The 21,143-nt window shown below is 40.1% G+C and overlaps 1 protein-coding gene across 1 annotated transcript; it reads left to right on the plus strand.

The window, feature by feature from the left end:
- The first annotated feature begins 18,576 nt into the window (after positions 1–18,576).
- Positions 18,577–19,050, plus strand: LOC127807754 (protein SRC2-like). Its single transcript, XM_052345811.1, has one exon. The coding sequence runs from the start codon at positions 18,577–18,579 to the stop codon at positions 19,048–19,050; it is 474 nt and encodes a 157-aa protein (XP_052201771.1).
- The last annotated feature ends 2,093 nt before the right edge of the window (positions 19,051–21,143 follow it).

Consider the following 21,143-nt stretch of genomic DNA (forward strand, 5'->3'; position numbering starts at 1 on the left):
ATCCTCCCAATCTAATTGGCTCTCTAGCTTACGCTAGGATAATACAGTAATCATGAGAATGAGAGTCTAAGAGTACAACTCTTAGTTACAAGCTCTCTCTAAATGAAAAATCGAGGCTTACAATGAATGAAACAGTGTATACAAAGCCTCATAAATGTAAATACAAAGAGAGAAAAATTCAATGCTTGATGTAAACTTGAATGCTCAGTAGTTGAAGATCTTAAATATTTCCAACAACCTTCAATCGATTCTCCAAACCCATATTTATAGTTGATGGTAGATAAATCCAAAAATCCGACCGTTATGGTGGTTGGGAGAGCATTAAATGCACCGAAAACTAGTCGTTATAAGTTTCTGAGAAACAAACTGTTGACAGACAAAATAAGTTAGTTGACTATGTTTTCAAATAAAACTAAGGCATAGTCGATAGACAAGAAAGCATAGTCGACAGTTGCTCAACTAAATCTAATGATAGTCGACAAACATAATCACATATTCGACACATCCAAAATTATGAAGAAAATTGCAAACATCACACACACACACATAGTCTACAGAAGAAAATCCATAGTCGACAGACCCTGCATAATAGTTGACAGAACAGAATATAGTCGATAGAAGCCATACATAGTCGACAGAACATACAAACATAGTCGACTATTCTTAGGCATAATCAACAGATCATGAGCCATAGTTGACTATTCTCAGTCATAGTCAACAGAACAAAGGTACATAATCGACCATCCATTTTGAAAATTTGAACACTTGACATTTTCTAAATTTGTTTCTTTTGAAAGCAAGTTGAGATTATCAAAAGGATATTAGTTTTGAATCTTAACACACAACCTTACTTCTTATAGAATTCAAGAAATATTGATTTTCATAACTTAGCTTCAAACTCATTTATATAGATTTAAAGATTGATTTTCATAAAGTCATTATCAAAACTATTTTTCCAAGAGTAAAATATCAAAAATGTCTATTTATTTTTTATGAAAGTATTATCAAAATCATTTCTAAACTCTCTCAATGCTAATCTTTGTGTGTTGAACTCTTTGTTGTTTTATTGATCATTGTTTGACTTTTTTGTATGATAATCGTATATCGCTAGTTTTGAAAATTTATTCTCTTTTTAGTGTTTAATTTTACTTTCATTGTTTACAAGTTTCGTCTCATTCTTTTTGTGTGAGACTCGAGACCTACCCTAGTAATCTATAGATATTTTGTGATTTTCGTTTAATGTAATTCTTATTTATAAAAACAAAATTAATTTTTTAAGGTAACAAACTAATAATAAATAATCCAATATATCAAACTAATTTATTTTATTTATTAAATTTATAATATAATTAAATTTTTAAATAAATATTAATTTGAAATGCAATAATTTAAATTATTTTATTATCACATTTTAGATGATTATAATAAATTATTATTTAAAATATTTAATAATTATCATAATTTAAATTATTTTGTGAGCTATCATAATCTTAAATTATATTATTTTTATCAATTAAATAAATATTAATATTATTTTTATGAATTATGTAATTTTTTATTTAATTATTAAATATTTTAAAAAATAGAATTAATGAGGTAGGAATCTCTCTGCCTCTTTTCGTGTCCAAATCTCCTCCCCCCAAATTGTTGGTCCCTTGACACACACAATGGTCACTCAAGAGAGGGGGTGAATTGAGTGATTAAAACTTATTGAATCGATTCTTTCCTTTTTAAAACTCTTTAGATTTTCTTATACACAAAATACACTTGTTATAAATATATATGTTGTTTGGAAATGATAGCAATATAAATACACAAACAACCACAATATAAACACAAGATATATAGTGGTTCGGTGTATCCAACACCTACTCCACTATCTCAAGGTCAAACCGACACTTGAGGTTCCACTAAAACCACCACTAGGTTTCCACACAAGATCACCTAGCAAACTTGTACACCCCGAGGTTTCCCCTTAGCTCACCCCGAAAACTAATACAACACAATAATACACCTAGATTACTTGGGCTCTAGGATGCCACTCACAATCCACAATCTAATACAAATAAATCAATCCTATGTCCAACACACTTGGACTACAATGGATATCAATACAAGAACAATATACAAGGCAAAATGAAATGATACAGGTTACCAATGAGAAGAAAACTTCTTCTTTGCCTTGAGGCTCCAATGGATAGATCTTTAATGCTCCTTGGGCCTTGGATTGCTTTGATTGAGTGCTTGAGAGCTTGGGTGTGCTTTAGGAAGATAGGAAATGGTAGAGCATTAGCCTTCTCAAGATTTCTCCCTTTGATATTTATAATGAGGCTCTCAAAATGACCTGCAACGGCTCCAAAAATCTGACCGTTGGAGTTTGGCAGTCGACTGCTCAAACTGACAGTCGACTCCGCGACACCCATAGTCGGCTCTCGCTCAACCCGCAGTCGACTGGTTAAAACCCACTCTCGGCTACCTCGACTCTGCATAAACAAGGCTCGGCTATATCGACTGATGCACATCCACAGTCGACTGTCCCTCACCGGGAGTCGACTCTCAGTCCAGATTTCAGAAAAATAATATTTGCTTTGATAATACAATACATAGCATAAATTCATTACAAGATATTTACATTTTCTTTTATTTATATTTTACCTTCCATTTACTTTAATACATAAATGTAAATAACAAAGTACCCCCCATTTGGATTCAATAAAAATATCTAAAAAATCAAAATCCGAATAGATAAGAAAGTAGATTTTGGGTTTTAGAACAAATTCCGATTTTGACGATTTTAGCACTTCCAAAAACATACTTTCCATTACTTGAAAAATTCACTAAAAATCATTTTCACAATAATGAATACTAGCTATGAAAATACCGGGAGTTACTTTTCTAAAAAGAAAACATTTTCTTATATATTCCCTTATAGAGTGCTAATATTCTACTTAGAATCAAATGGCATTTCTTGGTTCATTTTGATACACAAAATACTATAATACTTAACAAGTATCAAAAATCCATTAGGGGTTTTAACTATACCAAAAATAGTTTTACTAAAATTATATTTTGTTAAACATCAAAATACACAATAGGTTGATTGGAGCAACTTGGCTCAACACAAATCCCTCACCTATTGCTCTACCTTCCCTCTCTCTGCCTTCTCCAGCCCATTGCCTTATTAGGAATTTTTCTGATAAGAGATCAGAATGTTTTTCCTTGGAGATGGAAAATTCGACCACCAGGTTTTGTCAATTTGCAAATTCTTCCTCAATTAGTTAAAAGAATAAAATTGGATGATATTATGACGATACTAGGTAGCATTGATATCATTTTGGGAGAAGTTGATCGTTGAAATGATAATTAATACAATAGAAGTACAAGCTATCAATTCTTTTTTCTAGATTAGGATCCTTAAAAGAAGTCTATGGGATCATATGGATGTTTGTTCCTATTTTAACTATTGTATTAGGAATTACAATCGGTGTACTAGTAATTGTTTGGTTAGAAAGAGAAATATCCGCAGGGATACAACAATGTATTGGACCTGAATATGCTGGCATTGCTTCCTCGTCGCCTCAATGTCGTCATCGTTGTTGCTCTCCTCGTAGCCGCTACGCTGTCTGCCTCCAGATCTTGCCTACCGGTTGTCGCCTCCACCGCCTTCTCACAGCCTCAACGTCGCTGCCGCCACCTCCTCAACGCCGTTGTTGCCTCCAGCTGGTGAACTTTTCTTCTTATCCTGCCTGGACTTCTTTTACTTGTCTTCTTCTTCTACATTGACTTCTTTTCTTATTCTTATCCTATTTTTGCTTGTTTTTTATGAAACTTAGATGACTTTGCAACTTCAAGTTGATTTTCTACTTTCAAGATTGATTTTGATGATGTTGATATCTTGATTAAAACCTTTTCTGAATAGACTGGGAAACACATTTATAGTCTGTATTTCGTTTACATAATGCAAGTCTTATATATTACCCATGTTTTAAGTATATGATTCTTTTCAGGTTCTTCACAATGTTGCTATTGCAAGGTACTTTCATGAGTGTTGTTCAGACACTCATAAGTTAATAGAAATTCTTACCAATATTTCGCGTGCAACTAATGCCTTTGGGCTTAGCCAAAAAATAAAAAAATTCTATTATGGAATTAATACATTTGGTAATTAAATTTGTTGATTTCTTCATCCTTTCCATTTTGTTTAGTCTTCTTTGATGTTTGTACAACTTTGGTGTCTTTTTGAGAAATTATATTGTCAAAGACTTGTGGAAGGGGATTAAGTTGGCAGAAATAATTGGAAATTGATCAATAGTATATTAAAAAATTCGACATGTATAGCAACAATTACAAGATAGAGGTGAAGATACTCATTGATAGATTATTATGGAAGGGCATGGAACAATATTAATGCAATTAGCTATGGAGAAGTAGATGTTGATTAGGAACTTTGTATGTAGATTTTGACTTTGCTTCATTGATGGTCTTCTTTGTTTTCTTTTTAGCTAAAATATACATTCTAGAATTTTTCTCATTAGGATATGTTAGCAAATTCTTATACGAAGTTCAATGGTCTTGAATCTTTTCTTGTATCTCCTCACTCCGCGACCATAACTCCTTTAGTTTTGGTCTTTTTTGAGCTTCTCATGTTACTCTCACGGTAGTTTTTGCCATGTTTTGAATTGTAACATTCATCTCATTTCACATTAGGTTTGTCTTATCTTCTACAATTTAATATCTTTTGTCATGCACTTCTTTTTCTTGAGAATAATTTATTTTTCACCTTTTAAATGCTACTATTTGATAATTAGATTAATTTAATAATTAATTATATTTAAAAAATAAAAATATATTTATTTTAGTGACCCCACTAAAAATATAATTTTTTTAATTGGCCAAAATAATTTTTTAAATTTTTTTAGTAATTTTTAATTTTTTATTTTTAATATGTTTTAGAGAATTTTCTGTAGCTGAAATAATTTTTAATATTTTAATAAAATAATTTTTCAATTTAATTTTTTTATTTTTTAATATGTTTTAGTGATAGAAATCTTTTTTCGCTAAAATAATTTTTTAATTTTTTATATTTTTTAATAACATATTTTTTTAATTTTTATTTACTTATTTTAGTTTTTAAAAAAATTATAATATTACCGAACGAAATTTAAAAAATTGCATTTAGCGACGGAAATATGTCGTTAAATTGGGGATGGATCTGTCACCAAAAAAATTTAGCGACAAAGACTTTAGCAATGGACTCTGTCCATCGCTAATCCATCTTTAAATCAATTTAGGATGGATTTTTGGCTAAAAGTCAAAATTCTTGTAGTGAATGATTGTCAAACTTAGAATTATTCTATCCTAAATTAAATGAATTTAATCTTGAAGTTTATACTAATGCTGACTATGATGGATGTGAGATATATAGAAAAAGCACAAGGGGCTCGTGTTAATTTTTAGGAAATTCTCTAGTGTCATGGTCTAGTAGGAAGTAAAATATTATTGCACTATCTTCCACTGATGCCAAATATGTAGCAGCTGGAAATCATTGTGCTCAAATTTTATGGATGAAACATCAGTTAAAAGATTATGGCATAAAACTTCAAAATATTTCAATAAAATGTAACAACACAAGTGCAATAACTTTAACCAAAAATCTAGTATTTCATACATGTACAAAACACATTGACATTAAACACCATTTCATCAAATAGTGGACATATTCACAAAACCCCTAGGGACAAATTTGTATATTTTAAAAATGAACTAGGGATGATTGTGTTTTGACGTGACGTTTGTATGCTTGAATGTGACTAATTGCAATAAAATGTCTGTTTGAGGAATTTTTTATTATATTTTTCAAAAGCCAAGAAAATAAAAGGACAATAGTTTTGACTATATTGCCTTATTTTCTTATTCCAAAATATCTAAATATGTTCTCATATATATGGATGGTAAATATGATTATGCTCGATAAATTTCTTTCATGGATTATATATATTGTTTACATCTTTAAAATGTAGCGAGACTCTATGTATGAAAGTAAGATTATTTGAGAGTTAGGGTATCTAGGTTCAATGGTACATAAATCCATTTTTTGACAAAATAATTTATTATACATAATATTAGTATTTTTGAAAAGGGGAGCATAAATCTTTTATTAAGGGGGAGTATTAAAATTATTGTTATGTATAAAAAATACTGAAAAGAGAAGAGCAGTGCAAACGCCATGTGGCAGCCCCATGGGTGACCAAAGGAGGCCACCCAGGGGTGCGAGCGCGCCCGGCGTGGCCCCTCCGCGAGCGTGCTGCCAGGCAGCACGCGGTTGCTTAGCGGGGGCCGCGCCCCTGGCCCTTAAGGCGCTCCCCTCGAGTGAGGGTCACTCGGGGGTATGGTACCCTCGAGTGACCCCACTCGGGGGAGGGGGGGCTCAACTACGCGCTCTCAGCTGAGTGTGCACACGGTCGAGCGCACGGCCTTCCCCCGAGAAAGGGTCACTCGGGGGTAAAGTAGCCCCGAGTGACCCCACTCGGGGGAGCCGCGCCTTAGCGCATGGACAGGAGCGTGTGCCCCCTCGCACTGGTGCCCATTTGCGCGGCCACCCGCGCGCATGGCCATCGGCGCATGCGACCGCCCATGAGCACGGCCATTCGCGCGCACGGCCTCCCATGCTCGCCCCCGCACATGACCCCTTGGCACCTGGCCCCGTGCACACGCGCGCACGGCCCCTCGTGCTCTCCTCTCCCGTGCTTGTGCATACCCCCGAGTGAAGGTCGCCCAGGGTGTCGCATTGACATCCATGTGCCCGCTATTCTTGCGCCAACGCCTCCAAGATAATCGGCCTAAAACTACTCCCGTGAGGCTCGGTCAAAGCCTCTCTGAGATTCTTCTCGCAAAGCTCGGGACACGCGACACATGGATGCCCCTCCTGTTGCTATAAATAAGAGGACACTTTCCCTTATTTGGTATGCAATCTCTCGCTCTCATATTTACACTCTTACTTTCAAGTACTCTACTTCTATGGTGATCTAATTTAAGCATCGGAGGGTTCACACAGGGACCTTTGCTCGCGCCCCTAACTGATTCTTTTTCCAGCAAGTCACCATCGTTCTCAACCTGACCAAGGGGCTCACCCATCGCCATTTTCACCCCGAAAGACTCATCCATCGCTCAAATACACCACGAGAGGGTCACCTATCGCTCGAATCGTCCATCAGAGGGTCATCCATCTGCAGTTTCCCCTTTCTACAAATTTATTGTTGTTACCCGGTAACAACAATTAGCGCCGTCTGTGGGAAACGCAAACAAAAAGCTACATAACTATTCCCTCACTATGGTTCAAACCCAAAGTAATCGTCAGACCCTCTCTCGGGGTGCCCAATCACCTCGACGAGAGACCCTCGCTAGAGCAGAAGAACAACATCCATCTACTCATGAGGGCCCGCTACCCCTCACCCATGAAAGACATCCCCTCCTCACCCATGAGGGCCAACCATCCCTCATCCATCAATCTCCTCGTGAGGGTCACCCATCCCTCACTCACCAGCAGCCGCCTCTTCCAGAGCCCTCTCATCCATTGGGGGCGCAACTTCAGGTGCCGCCTCTTACTGCCTCACATGTTCTCTTAGGACCCTACCTAGGGGTACAAGTCCTGTCTGTCGTTCCTTGGGTGGAGTATGAGGCTCTACGACAACAACATGATGAAGGAATGCAAGCTCTTCGGGAAATGGCGGGTATCCTGCAAAGTTTGGTTCCTCATGGGACAATCCCAGAAGCATTAAGAAAGTTTGTGCCAGAGACAGTTCCCTCCCACAGGGCACGTCAGAAGGTATCGGGGGATGGCTCCTACCGAGAAATGAGCCTTGAAACTCATGCTCAACATGTCCATATTCGAAATGATCCACCGAGATCCCCTTAAGAGGAGCTCATAGCCAGACTTCTCCCCAGCGAGAAAAATGAGGAGGAACTGATCGTCAAAAGACTGAAAGGCGGAGTCCACAAAGTGGAAGATACTCTGAAATGGTAGCCAGCACTCCTATGGAAAGAGATAGGGATTCTAAACCCGCAAGCCAACAGAGAGATGGGCCTGATGACAACCCTATCGCATTTAGTGCACGGGAGACAGCCGACATGAAAAAAAATGATAGAGCGGGTGCTGCAACAGAATAAGTTATTACCTACTCCCGAGGAACAATCTCAAGGAAAACTACCATTCGTGGCAGAAGTAATGGAGAAACCCTTGCCGAGAAAGTTCAAAATGCCCTAGATAAACCCATATTCAGGCAAAGATGACCCCTATGATCACGTGCAAAATTACGAATCTTTAATGATGCTTCATGGATGGGACGATGAGATAATGTGTAGGGCATTCCCCTTAACCTTAACTGGGCACGCTCGGGCCTGGTTTAATGGTTTACCCGAAGCATCCATTTCTTCATTCGGGTAGTTAAAACAGAGTTCATTAACGCATTCATTATTAACAGTCAAAGGAAGAAGGACGCAACGTACCTTCTTAACATTCGACAAGGGCATAAGGAAACCCTACGTCACTACATGGACAGAGTTCAAAATGCCACGCTTGAGATTTGCAATTTACCTATTGAAATGGCTGTGTTCGCTATGTTCCAAGGGACACGACTACCCCCTTTGCAAGAATCATTATCTCTAGACTAGCCGAAATCTTTAGCAGACCTATTTGTCAGAGCCAATAAGTACATACTCCACATAAAGATGATGAGAACAATAGGGGGAAATGAAGATGGAGAAAGAAAAAGAAAAGAATGAGATAATGAAGAAGGATCGAACCAGCGAAAAGAACGGACTAGGAGGTCGGATACAGTCGGACCGCAATTCCATCATTACACTAGGCTCAATCAACCCCAATCAATTATACTGGCAGCAGTAGAGGGGTCGGGCCTTCTCCAACTTCCGAAGAAGGAAGACCGTCCCATGGGGAGAAATCAAGAAGAATACTGTAGGTATCACCGAATTCAGGGGCACTCTACTGACCAGTGTAGGGAGTTAAAAAACCAGATTAAAGCACTCATTCGGGAAGGGCACTTGCAAAGGTATGTAAGGGCTGAAGGAAGGAACGATCAAGATCGTCAGAGAATAGAAGAAAGACCTGAGGGTCAAGACAGACGAAATTTGTGACAGAATGAAGACAGAGTTATGGGACCCCTTGACAATGAGCTGACACATCAAGCCATTCATGTTATCTCTGGGGGCGAGACTCTAGCTGGGAATACTTCTTCTTCTCGAAAAGCCTACGCTCGTCAGGCCTACCAGCTCAATTCAGTGATGGAGGCAAGAGAAAACGAGGAGCCCATCACATTCACCCCTGCTGATAGAGGTGATATAATACTCCCGCATGACGATCCAATGGTAATTTCAGCAATTGTCGCCAAACACCCTGTCAGTAGAATCTTGGTGGATAGCGGCAGCTCTGTTAATCTGATCTATTGGAATTGTTTCGAGCAAATGCATATGTCCCTTAACCGATTGAGAAGAGTGTCATCTCCTTTGTACAGCTTCACTGGGGAAGCTGTCTCGATGGCGAGATCTGTTTAACTACCAGTCACATTGGGCGCCGACCCTCAAAGTGTGACTCGACAAGCAAATTTTATGGTGGTCAAAGCCCCTTCTGCAGCGTACAACATGATTTTAGGTCGATCGCTCCTCAACGATATGAGAGTTGTAGTGTCCTCTTGCTACTTTTAATGAAATTCTCCATGCTCTCAGGAGTGAGGCAGGTTCATGGAGATCAGAGGAAGGCAAGATCTTGTTATGTGTCATTTACAAAAGGAAAAAGAATAGAAGAGACTTTGTCTATTGCTGAGAAAGACATACATAAATCCTTGGCAGAAGAGATTACTCGCAAGCCCCAACCAGTAGAAGAGTTAGAAGAAGTACACTTAAGCGATACAGACCCCGAGAAGTTGGCGTATGTTGGCACACAGCTTCTGAAACCAGTAAAAGAAGAAATCGTGGAGTGCCTAAGAAAAAACTTGGATGTCTTCGCTTGGACACCAAAGGATATGCCGGGGATCAGGCCAGACGTGATATGTCACTATCTAAATGTGGATCCTCAGTTCAAGCCTGTTCGACAAAAAAAGAGGAATATTGCCCCTGATAGGCTGTCAACGTTAGAAGATGAAGTTGATAAACTACTAAAGGCAGGTTTCATTCGAGAGGTGTTATACCCAGAATGGCTGGCAAATGTCGTCATGGTTAAAAAACCCAATGGAAAATGGCGCGTGTGTATAGACTTCACCAGCCTCAACAAGGCGTGTCCTAAAGATTCTTACCCGTTACCTTGGATTGACCGTCTCGTGGATGAAACATCTGGGTATCAACTATTGAGTTTTCTAGTTACCTTCTCGGGGTATCATCAAATAATGATGTATCCTCCAGATCAGGAGAAAACATCATTCATTACAAAGAAAGGGATATATTGTTACCAAGTTATACCTTTCGGGCTCAAAAACGCGGGGGCCACCTATCAGCGCATGGTGAATAAAGTCTTCAAAGAATTATTGGGTGATACCATGGAGGCCTATGTTGATGATATGATCGTGAAAAGTTGGGAGAAGGAATCGCATGTAAAAAAGCTGGCACAAGTGGTCGAAGTCTTTAGGCAATACGAAATGCGCCTAAACCCAGCAAAATGTGTATTTGGAGTTCAATTTGGAAAATTCCTAAGGTATATGATCACACAAAAGGGGATAGAGGCGAACCCCAAAAAAAATCAAGCGATACTAGATATGGAACCCCCAACATCAATTAAGGAGGTGCAGCGGCTGACAGGCCGGATGGCGGCTCTTAGACGTTTTCTCTCCAAGTCAGCCGAAAGAGAACTCCCATTTCTTCAGATGTTAAGGGCGGGAAAAAAGTTTGAGTGGACGGAGCAATGCTAGAGGTCATTTGAGGCATTAAAGGAATACTTGAAAGAAGTTCCTCTGTTGACCTGACCCGAAACTGGAGAAATGTTATATTTGTACTTGGGCGTAAGTGAAAGCGGTGAGTGCAGTGCTAATTAAAAAGGAAGGACCGGTGGACCGATCGGTGTACTATGTTAGTAAGGTTCTACAAGTCCCAGAAACACGTTATCCCTTCACTAAAAAGGTGGCGCTGGCCCTGCTGAACGCCTCCAGAAAATTGAGGCCATACTTCCAAGCCCATTCCATCAGCGTACTGACAGACCAACCATTGAGGAGCATCTTGCAAAAACTTGAATGTTCCGATCGTCTCACCAAATGGTCTATTGAGTTGAGCGAGTGTGACATACAATTCCAGCCTAGGCAAGCCATAAAAGGGCAAGTGTTGGCAGATTTTATTGTTGAATGTACTGCCTCTAAGGAAGCCAAAGAAGAGAATAGAACATAATGGTTATTGTTTGTAGATGGGGCCACCAGTTCACAAAGGAGTAGAGCTGGAGTAGTGCTTATCCCGCCAGAAGGAGAATCCCTTGAATACTCTTTGAGATTTGTCTTTCCAAGCTCGAATAATGTGGCTGAGTATGAGGCGCTAATTATCGGTCTAAGGTTAACCCGAACGCTTGAAGTAGCGCAATTGATAGCGAATAGTGATTCTCAGTTGATTGTTCAGCAATACTACGGGCAGTACGAGACTAGAGAGCCGGTCATGGGACAATATCTGCAAAAAGTTAAGACACTTGCACAATTGTTCAAAAGTTTCCAGTTAATGCAAATCAACGGATCCCTCAATGGTCATGCAAATGCCTTATCCAAATTGGCATCCACCAAAGAAACCATTGGGAGAACAGTATATGTAGAAGTCCTTCAGCGACCAAGTATAGAAGAACCTGAGGTAGCATGCATTGAGAATGGTAACGACTGGAGAACCCCTTTTTACAAATATTTGACCACGGGAGAATTGCCAGCAGACCTAAAGGAGGCTAGAAAGTTAAAATTAGAGGGGCTCGTTTCACAGTGATTGATGGAACGCTTTATAAGCGAGCTTACACTATGCCGTTTCTCAAATACTTAGGTCCCCAGGAGACCGATTATGCCTTGGCTGAAGTTCACAGCGGAGTATGCGGTGAGCATCTGGGAGGAAAGGCCCTAGCAGCAAAAATCCTAAGGGCAGATTTCTTTTGGCCCACATTACAACAGGACGCCTAAACGAAGGTCAGAGAGTATGATAAATGTTAGAGGCACGCTCCGATTCATTTTGCTCCAATATCGCAATTACAGCCCACATTACAGCCTATCCCCTTTACTCAATAAGGCTTGGATATTCTCGGCCCATTTCCACGAGCTGAGGGGCAAAGGAAATTTCTTCTGGTAGCAACAGATTATTTCACCAAGTGGATTGAAGCAGAAGCCCTAGCCACTATCAGCGCTAGGAAAGTAGAAGCCATGGTGTCGAAAGACATTATATGCCGATTTGGGATCCCACGAATCATTAACACTGATCATGGAAAACAGTTTGACTGTGATTATTTTCGAAATTTCTGCAAAGGCCTAGATATTTAGTTAAGGATTTCTTCAGTAGCATATCCCCAGGCTAATGGACAAGCCGAAATTAGCAACAGAACAACTTTACATGGTTTGAAAACTCGGTTGGAAGGCGCAAAGGGAGCATGGGTGGATGAATTGCCTATCGTCCTGTGAGCCTACCGAACAACCAGCCGGGTCTCAACGGGTGAAACGCCCTTTAACCTAGTGTATGGGACATATGCTTTGATTCCAGTAGAAATCTCGTGCAGATCACCCCGATTAGATGCTTTTGATGAAAGTGGCAGCTCAAATAACTCTAATGCACTAAAAGAAAGTCTTGATCTCATCGAGGAACAAAGAGATAGGGCGGCTGTACGAATCGCTGCCTATCATAAAAAGATGGCCAACTATTACAACTCTCGAGTAAAGAGTCGGCCTCTCGAGGAAGGAGATTTGATCCTCAGAAAGTCAGTCATCACCAATGCACTCTGAGAGGATGGAAATTTTCTGGCAAACTGGGAAGGGCCGTATCGCATCCAGGAAATGATAGGTCTTAGTACATGTATCCTCCAAACGCTCCAAGGTGAAACCATGAGCAAGACTTGGAGCACAAATCACCTGAAATTGTACTCTCCTCCTGACATGTAACGCAATAATAATATGAACCCGACGAGGGACCGTGGACGTAGGCACATTTTGCTGAATCACGTAAAATACTTGTGTCTTCCTTTTTTCGTTTTATTTCAGGAAAGGGAGAAGAAAGCTTTTTGCTTCCCCGGAAAGCAGTATGACAAGTCTTACCCGAAAGTGAAAAAATCAAAATTGGTGAGTAAACTAATGTCCCACTAGTAGGTTGCTCTACTAAGCCTGATAGCAATACATAAGGCCCTGCCACACAATGCGCCATGAGAAAAGCATGGCTCAATTGGCCCGACAAATGTGATAATTGCCCTGCCTCAAAGTCAAGTGGCCCAGCCCAGTGAAGTAACAAATACGTCCAGCACAACTCGCCAATATTGAAATCACGAGCTATCCTGCCAGTCTATTTAATTGACCTGGCTTGATAGCGAGAGGTCAAGAAATTGCTAAAGGACCACTAAGGGAAGTCCGCTTCCTCCTACCAGAACTGGGAGCACTGCTACTCGGGGCAGATGGGGCCTCCCCTTCCTCTTGGCCCGAGGATGGAATAACTGTGTCATCAGCTGTAGGTAGGGTGTCTATCATCTCCACTTTCTCTAAGGCAAAGGCATACGGCTCCCATGGGCCCGACAAGTTCTCCAGATTATCTGCTAAATTGGCATTCAAATAAGCCTTGGGACTCGTGGGATCAGGATCGTTATATCTTCGCCAGTCGGGAATCTCAGACTCCTCTACCTCATCCGTATAGACCAACTCAGGGAACTGTTCTCCTGGGCGCTTGGATTCCAGATGCGAGTGTGCAAGATAGAATCCATACTTAGTAAAGCAGCCCCCATAACGGATCTTCCTCTCTTGGTAGTCCGTTGAAAGGCGATAGTCCCTCACAGCCTTTTCCTGTGCTGCCGAGATCTCTTCATTTCTTCGATCCTTGAGCGACCTATATTGCTTCTTCTAACGAGCAAGATCATCTACCCTCAAGGAATGTTCTTGCAAAAGGTTCTCATGGGTTTCCTTGACTCCTAGAAGCTCTCTCGTTAGCGATTCTTCGCTCTTCCAAAGCTCCTCTATCTCCCCCTTTATGCTTGACGATTCACCGTGAGCTCCCGCTAGCTTAGAGCGCATGTCCTCTGCCTCACGATTCAACTTTCTGATATCTGCTTGGTAGGAACGCTCATGATCCCTCCACTTTATCATGTTCTCTCTTGCCTCCACCTTCTCTTATTCTACCCGATGATGATAAGCTCTCCTGATAGCGTTGGATATCACCAACCCTTGGACCTCCTGAGCGCAAACAGTGCATTAGAAGACCAACAACCAAGTCAGACGACAAATACAACATATAGGCACAACAAAGATATCTTACCTCAATAATCTTTTGCTCGAGAGAGTTGGCAATGCTAGGCCAAATGCCAAAAAAATTCTACTAATCCTTAGGGATCACGGTAGCATACATCATCCTGGCACCAACCCCTGGGTCTCTTACAGAGTCTGTATCAATTAGCCCGGCCTGCACATGGAAGTGGTCACCCCTCACCCGAGGACTGTTAGGGATTGGCACGGGATTTTGTTTGGGCTCAACAATGGGAAGAAGAATAGGCCGAAAGTCTGGGAGCTTAGCTTTTAACTTTCGCCGATCCCTACGAAAGGAAACAAAAGGTTGGCGACTCTCCTCCCTGATCCGATCGAGCTCACCGCCAAAAGAGGAACGAGAGCTGCCAGTCCCCTTTCTTCGTGAGCCAGATGTATCAGTTGGATTTGGTTCCCTAAGGGTGCCTTCGAGGGTAGGAGGGTCTAACATGGAAACGTCCGAGGTGGGAACCGAGGGTTCAGGACAAGGAAGACTGGACAAGGCACCTGTCTCAGACCTCTTCATTTTTAGGTGCCTTCAAGATGAGCTAGGAGCTGGCGGGGGAAGAAGGCTAGGGTTTGGAATGTCAGACGGAGGCTCCTGTGACAAGCCATGGGACGCTTGAGGAGGAGGCTGTGGGTCTTGCTCGCCAGACTATTGTGAATTCCTACCACGTCATTTGAGCGTATGTTCCCTGAATAGATTCATGTCATCTACAAAACAAGAGATGAAAGTAAAAGTCAACTGCTGACATGGATAACTTAAAAGGCAATCTCTGCAATTTTGGGGGTCTACCCTTAGAAGATGAATAACCAAGAAAGACCATACTCCCTAGAGATTTCCACTCTTCTTTTTCCTCGGGGCCCTCGTCCTCTTCCTCCTCAACTTGTAAGGTGTCCTCGGGCATAGCCGATGGTGGCACAAAAGCGAGAGTGGAGGTCCAGGCCATGTCTTCGAGTCGAATGCCCCACCCTGTGGCAGCAATGTTTTCTGAGGTAAGTAGGTCGGGCAGATTACAAGTGCCAAGGGCACATAATCTCTCAATTACTCTGCGATAGACAGATCGGGAAATATCGATGTCATCAAGCTTCTCTGACCAAAAGTCCCACTCGTTATCCCAACACCAACGAAGCGGTGCTTTCCAGTTGGGGGGAGGCTTGACCATAATCCATCGGGACTCAAACTCCATCTTATTTTGGAGTTTTTAAAAAAGGGGAGATAGACCCACAATCCTTTGAAGTGTGAAAAAGACACCCCTCCGTTCGACTCCTCTCAACCTATAGAAGCAACCAAACAACTCTACGGAAGGAGGTACTTGGATCATATGGCAAAGAATGGTGAAGCCAACTAACTGAGCCCAATCGTTAGGATGAAATTGAGCTGGGACAATGCAATGATAATCGAGCCACTCCATGCCAAAGCTAGATAAGGGGAAATGAAGACCTGCTCTTAAAGAAGCTAAATATACCCTGAAGCCATGTCCTCCTACCATGGCGGTACTTGTCTCTTCAGGTGTAGGGAGTCTAACATGATGATCGATTGGAATATGGAAACGAGACTGTATCCCAGCTAATTCTCTCCCCTTCACCGAAGACCGTCGTCCTAGAGATATATATACATTAGGAGCAGGAGGAGGAGGCGGTAAAGCATTCTTAAAGAGGCCCATATTGAGTGCTTAAATCCTAAGGCAAAAGACAAACACGTATGCTTCAAGTGAACTATGACTCCTATATATGGATGAGGGTCATGTAAGGCTAAGGGCAAGACCCATGGATGAGGGTCACAAGAAGAAACGACCAGCAATTGGACCCATGGATGAGGGTCACGCCTAGAAGGCAATGAGACGCATGGAAGGGCTCACGCAAGGATGAGGCTAATGGCAAGACACCCATGGATGAGGGTCACAAGAAGCAACGGCCAGCAATTGGACCCACCCATGGGTGAGGGTCACTTGGGGGAGAAGGTATCTAAACATCCCTATGGGTGAGGGTCACTCGGGGGAAGAAGTGCCCAAACATCCCTATGGATGAGGGTCTTCTGGAGAAGATAGAAGACCATGGATGAGGAAGTATACCGTGTGGAAGCCTGGGATGCTGAGAGAATTCTTACGAGAGAGTAGTTGAGCAATGAAAAAATGAAAGGCCAAGTCTTCCTTTTATAGTGGTCCTGAGAGACACTGTGGAAAGAATAACCCCGAGAGACTTGAAGATGGAAGAGATAGATACGGAAAAAATCTTCTTCTCAAAATGAAAGTGGTCTCCTAAAAATAGAATTACAATATAAACAAAATACTCTTCCTCTCGGGACTTCTGACAGAAAGAGTATAGAGCAATTGTTATGCATAAAAAATACTGAAAAGAGAATAGTAGTGCAAACGCCACGTGGTAGCCCCATGGGTGACCAAAGGAGGCCACCCAGGGGTGCGGGTGCGGCCCCTCCGGACGAGGGGGCCCGCGCACGCACGGCCAGGCAACACGCGGATGCTTGGTGGGGATTGCGCCCCTGGCCCTCAAGGCGCTCCCCCCGAGTGACCCCACTCGAGGGGGGGCTCAGTTGCGCGCGCACAGCTGAGTATGCGAGCAGCCACGCGCGACCTTCCCTCGATGGAGGGTCACTCGGTGGAGCTGCGCCTTAGCGCGCGGACAGTGCCCATTTGCCAAATAGGAGGTCACTTTCCCTCATTTGGTATGCAATCTCTCGCTCTCATATTTACACTCTTACTTTCAAGTACTCTACTTCTACGGTGATCTAATTTAAGCATCGGAGGGTTCACGCGGGGACCTTCACCTGAGCCCCTAACCAATTCTTTTTCCAACAGGTCACTCATCGTTCTCAACCTGACCAAGGGGTTCAACCATCGTCGTTTTCACCCCGGAAGATTCATCCATCGCTCAGATACACCACGAGAGGGTCACCCATCACTCGAATCGTCCATCAGATGGTCATCCATCTGCAGTTTTCCCTTTCTACAAATTTATTGTTGTTACCCGATAACAACAATTATCTTACCCAAAATTATTGTTTTGCCAAATTCTTTCAAATTTATCATTTTTGATTTATGACAAAAAGGGGGAGATCTTTGGATGTTTGTGTCATAGTAGTTTTATCATCATCAAAGATGGGGAGATTGATGTTTTGCCTTTGATGATGAAAAAAAATTGTATCTTGATGATAAAATTATGTTATTAATAGTTAGTGATCCAATTTACTTTTATACATTTTATCAAGTATCAAAATAAAAATCAATTTTATTAAATAAAGCTAATGCCAAAATGTTGAGCCAACTTCCTCTATTTAATTTGTAATTATTTTTTTATAATTAAGATATATTTTAAATAAATATACAAATTGTAATACTGAATGATTTTAGATTAATTTATAAAATATTTTTAAATAGTATATGTATTTCAAAAAATATTATTTTTACTAAAATTATTTTTTCAAGTAATTTTAAAATGCATAACAATTTTATTTAAAAAAAAAATTGAAATGACACCACAAGGGGTCATTTTGGATTCAAGATTTTTAATTAGGCATCAATAAAATTCATTTATAATTACAAGTAATTATACATGTATCTATATTTGTTAAAATATTTACATATACATAAACATATGCATATAGACATATATGTAGGTACATACATATATGTATATGTATATATATATTTATACATGCGCAGATATATGGATACATATATGTAGGTATACGAATTATACGTATATGAACGATCTTCTAACATAGGAACAAGCCTTTGACCCGTAATAAATAGTTAAAGTACAGGTTAATAAAATGACAGCAATCATTTGGTTTCGGCATACATGTATGATGCATCCATGGACACATGCATCATGGACATGAGAGGTCGTCGAATAGGACTTAGAAGAGGTCAAGCCAGAATTGGCATTTCCTTAGAGAAAAAAAAGAAAAAAGAAAGGTCTACGGGTTTGGATGAGTTTCCAAGCAGCCAAGCTAAAAGAAACTCTGAAATCAGGACAAGGCTCGGAATCTTCCAAGTAATTCCTATGGTCATAGTCTTCCTCAAAGTCTTAGTTTATTTTTTATATATGAAGACAGACATCCGTTATAGTGGCACTTAAATTACTTCTTCTTCATCGTCATCATCCCTCCATGGAGTGCAGGAAGTTCGAGCTGACCTTGATCTCTGCAAATGATCTGGAAGAAGTGAGAAAACTGTTCAAGATGAAGGTTTACGCTAGGGTTTCCATTGGGGGCAACCAGGAGACGGAGAAGAGAACCCCAGCGGACAGGCATGGCGAGGCGAATCCAGCATGGAACTTGACGATGAAATTTACGGTCCCGGAGTCTTGTCTACAACACTATGGCGCCATGCTTCTTATCAAGCTCTACTGCAAGCGGAAGCTCAGCGACCGGTACATTGGCGAGGTCTACGTGCCGATGAAGGAGCTCTTTGACCAGGCCTACGCACGCGGCGGCAGCGCGGACGTGAACTATCCGGTGAGGAGGGGATCGCTCAACTCCCAGGGGCTGCTCAGGTTTGCTTATAGGTTTGGACAGTGTGTGGATGTGGAAAAGCTTGTCTTGGCTGAGGGTTTTGCGGACTGGAGTAGGTGTGTTGATTAATGGCGCCTATATGCAACCGTAAAGCTGTGTAAATGCTAGGCTTCTTTGTTAGTTGTTAGGGTTCTTGGGTTGTGGAAACTATGATCAACTGAGATGAATCTATTATTGATCATAGTAAGGTTTACTTTCGACGTGGTGAGACTTCTTATAATTAATAGTTGTGTTTGAAATATAAAAAGGTTTGTGATATATGATTATTGTTTTTTTTTTTTTTATATATGATTATTGTTGATTTTACATAAATGTCGATTCAGTTATGTGTTTATGTTTATTGTTGATGTGTATATTAAAATTTGAAATATTCACAGAAGCGTTAAAGCACTTGTACATATATAGTCACCATGTTCTTTAAAGAAATGATCTTATTGGTGGTGCATAATTTGGTATAACCTCTTAAACCTGACCAAGTCATTTACTTTATTAATTTGTTTTGGTTTTGGTTCCGATTCAGTCTTTCCATAATATATAGTTTGGAGTTTCAAATTTCAAATTGTAACCCATACTAGGTTGCTCATGAACTTGCCACATGCCAAGAATTAAGTTTCTTTTCTCCTTCTCTCATTTTGCAATCTAATTCAATCATTTTAATTTTGACAATTCGATCCCAATTGGTTTAATTGGGTGCAATTTTATCCACCACATAAATTTGATTTAGGGGGCCTATGTTTTAGGTGACGCGGGATACCATGCATAATATATTAATAATATATGTGGAAATCACATATACCCATAAGCAAATATATATATATATATATCTTTGCTACTATCATCGTCACTGCTGCTGTCGACCACTATTAGCGCTTATTGTCGTCAACAACATTAATTGTAGTTTCCAACAGCTGTCTGTTCGTCTTCTCCAACTGCAATAGTCGTCTTCAAAAGAGAGAGAGAAAATGAACAAGAAAAGATGAATTGGAAAAGATATCATCATGTCCGCTTGTTCGTTTTCTCCAATTGCGATGGTTGTCTTCATGAGAGAGAAAAAAACTAATAGGAGAAAATAACCATCATGGCCGCTTGTTTGTCTTCTCTAGTCATAATGGTCATCTTCCAAAGAGAGAAGACGAACAGGAAGAAGATGAAGAAGAACATAAGAGACGACCATCCCGATCGCTTGTTCATCTTTTCTAATCGTGATGTCATTTTCGAGAGAGAGAAAACAAACAGGAGAAGGTGATCACCATCACGATTGTTTGTTCATCTTCTCGAACAATGATGGTTATCTTCGAGAGGGAGAGAAAAAGAACAGCAGAAGACCACCATCATGGCCACCTGTTTGTCTTCTTCGGCAGCCATGGCTGTCTTCGAGAGAGAAAGAAAACGAACACAAAGACAACCATCGAATGCGACCATCATGATCGAAGAAAATGAACAAGCAATCATGATGGTCAAAAATTTCAATTGATGCAGTCGACAGTGATAGCGAGGGACTAACAATGATTGCCAATGACGACGACAACGAAGATATATATATATATATATTTGCTTATATGTATATGTGGGTCCCACGTATATTATTAATATATTGCCCCTAGCATGCCACGTCACCTACAACACACACCACCTAAATTCATTTTACGTGGTGGATAAAATTACACCAAATTGAACTAATTGGGACATAATTGTCAAAATTGAAAGTATTGAATTAGATTACAATTTTGTGAAAATGTTTGGATTTTTTGGCTATTAATTAGCTCAAAAATATAATATTTTAAATTATTCAAATATTATCATGTTTAAATAATAAGTTTAAATTGTAAAATCAAAATATATTTATTTATTCATATTTTATTATTATAATGGGAAAAAATATTACAAAATTTATTAACTTTAAAATGTATATATATTTTTTAATAATATATTAACATTAAATATTTATAATTTACTGAATAATCAAATTTATTAAATAAGATATCATTAAAAAAATATTTTAAAAATTTCAAAGAGAACACATTTTCTAATTTTCTGTTTTGAGAAATAATTTTTCAAAATAACAAAGAGAACATGTTTTCAATTTTCTAAAAACAGATTATCAAAACAAAAAACTGAAAATAAATTCAAAACTCAAAACTGAAAATTGAAAAGTAAAGAGA

This window comes from Diospyros lotus, chromosome 8, assembly GCF_014633365.1.
Source record: "Diospyros lotus cultivar Yz01 chromosome 8, ASM1463336v1, whole genome shotgun sequence".
NCBI lineage: Eukaryota > Viridiplantae > Streptophyta > Magnoliopsida > Ericales > Ebenaceae > Diospyros > Diospyros lotus.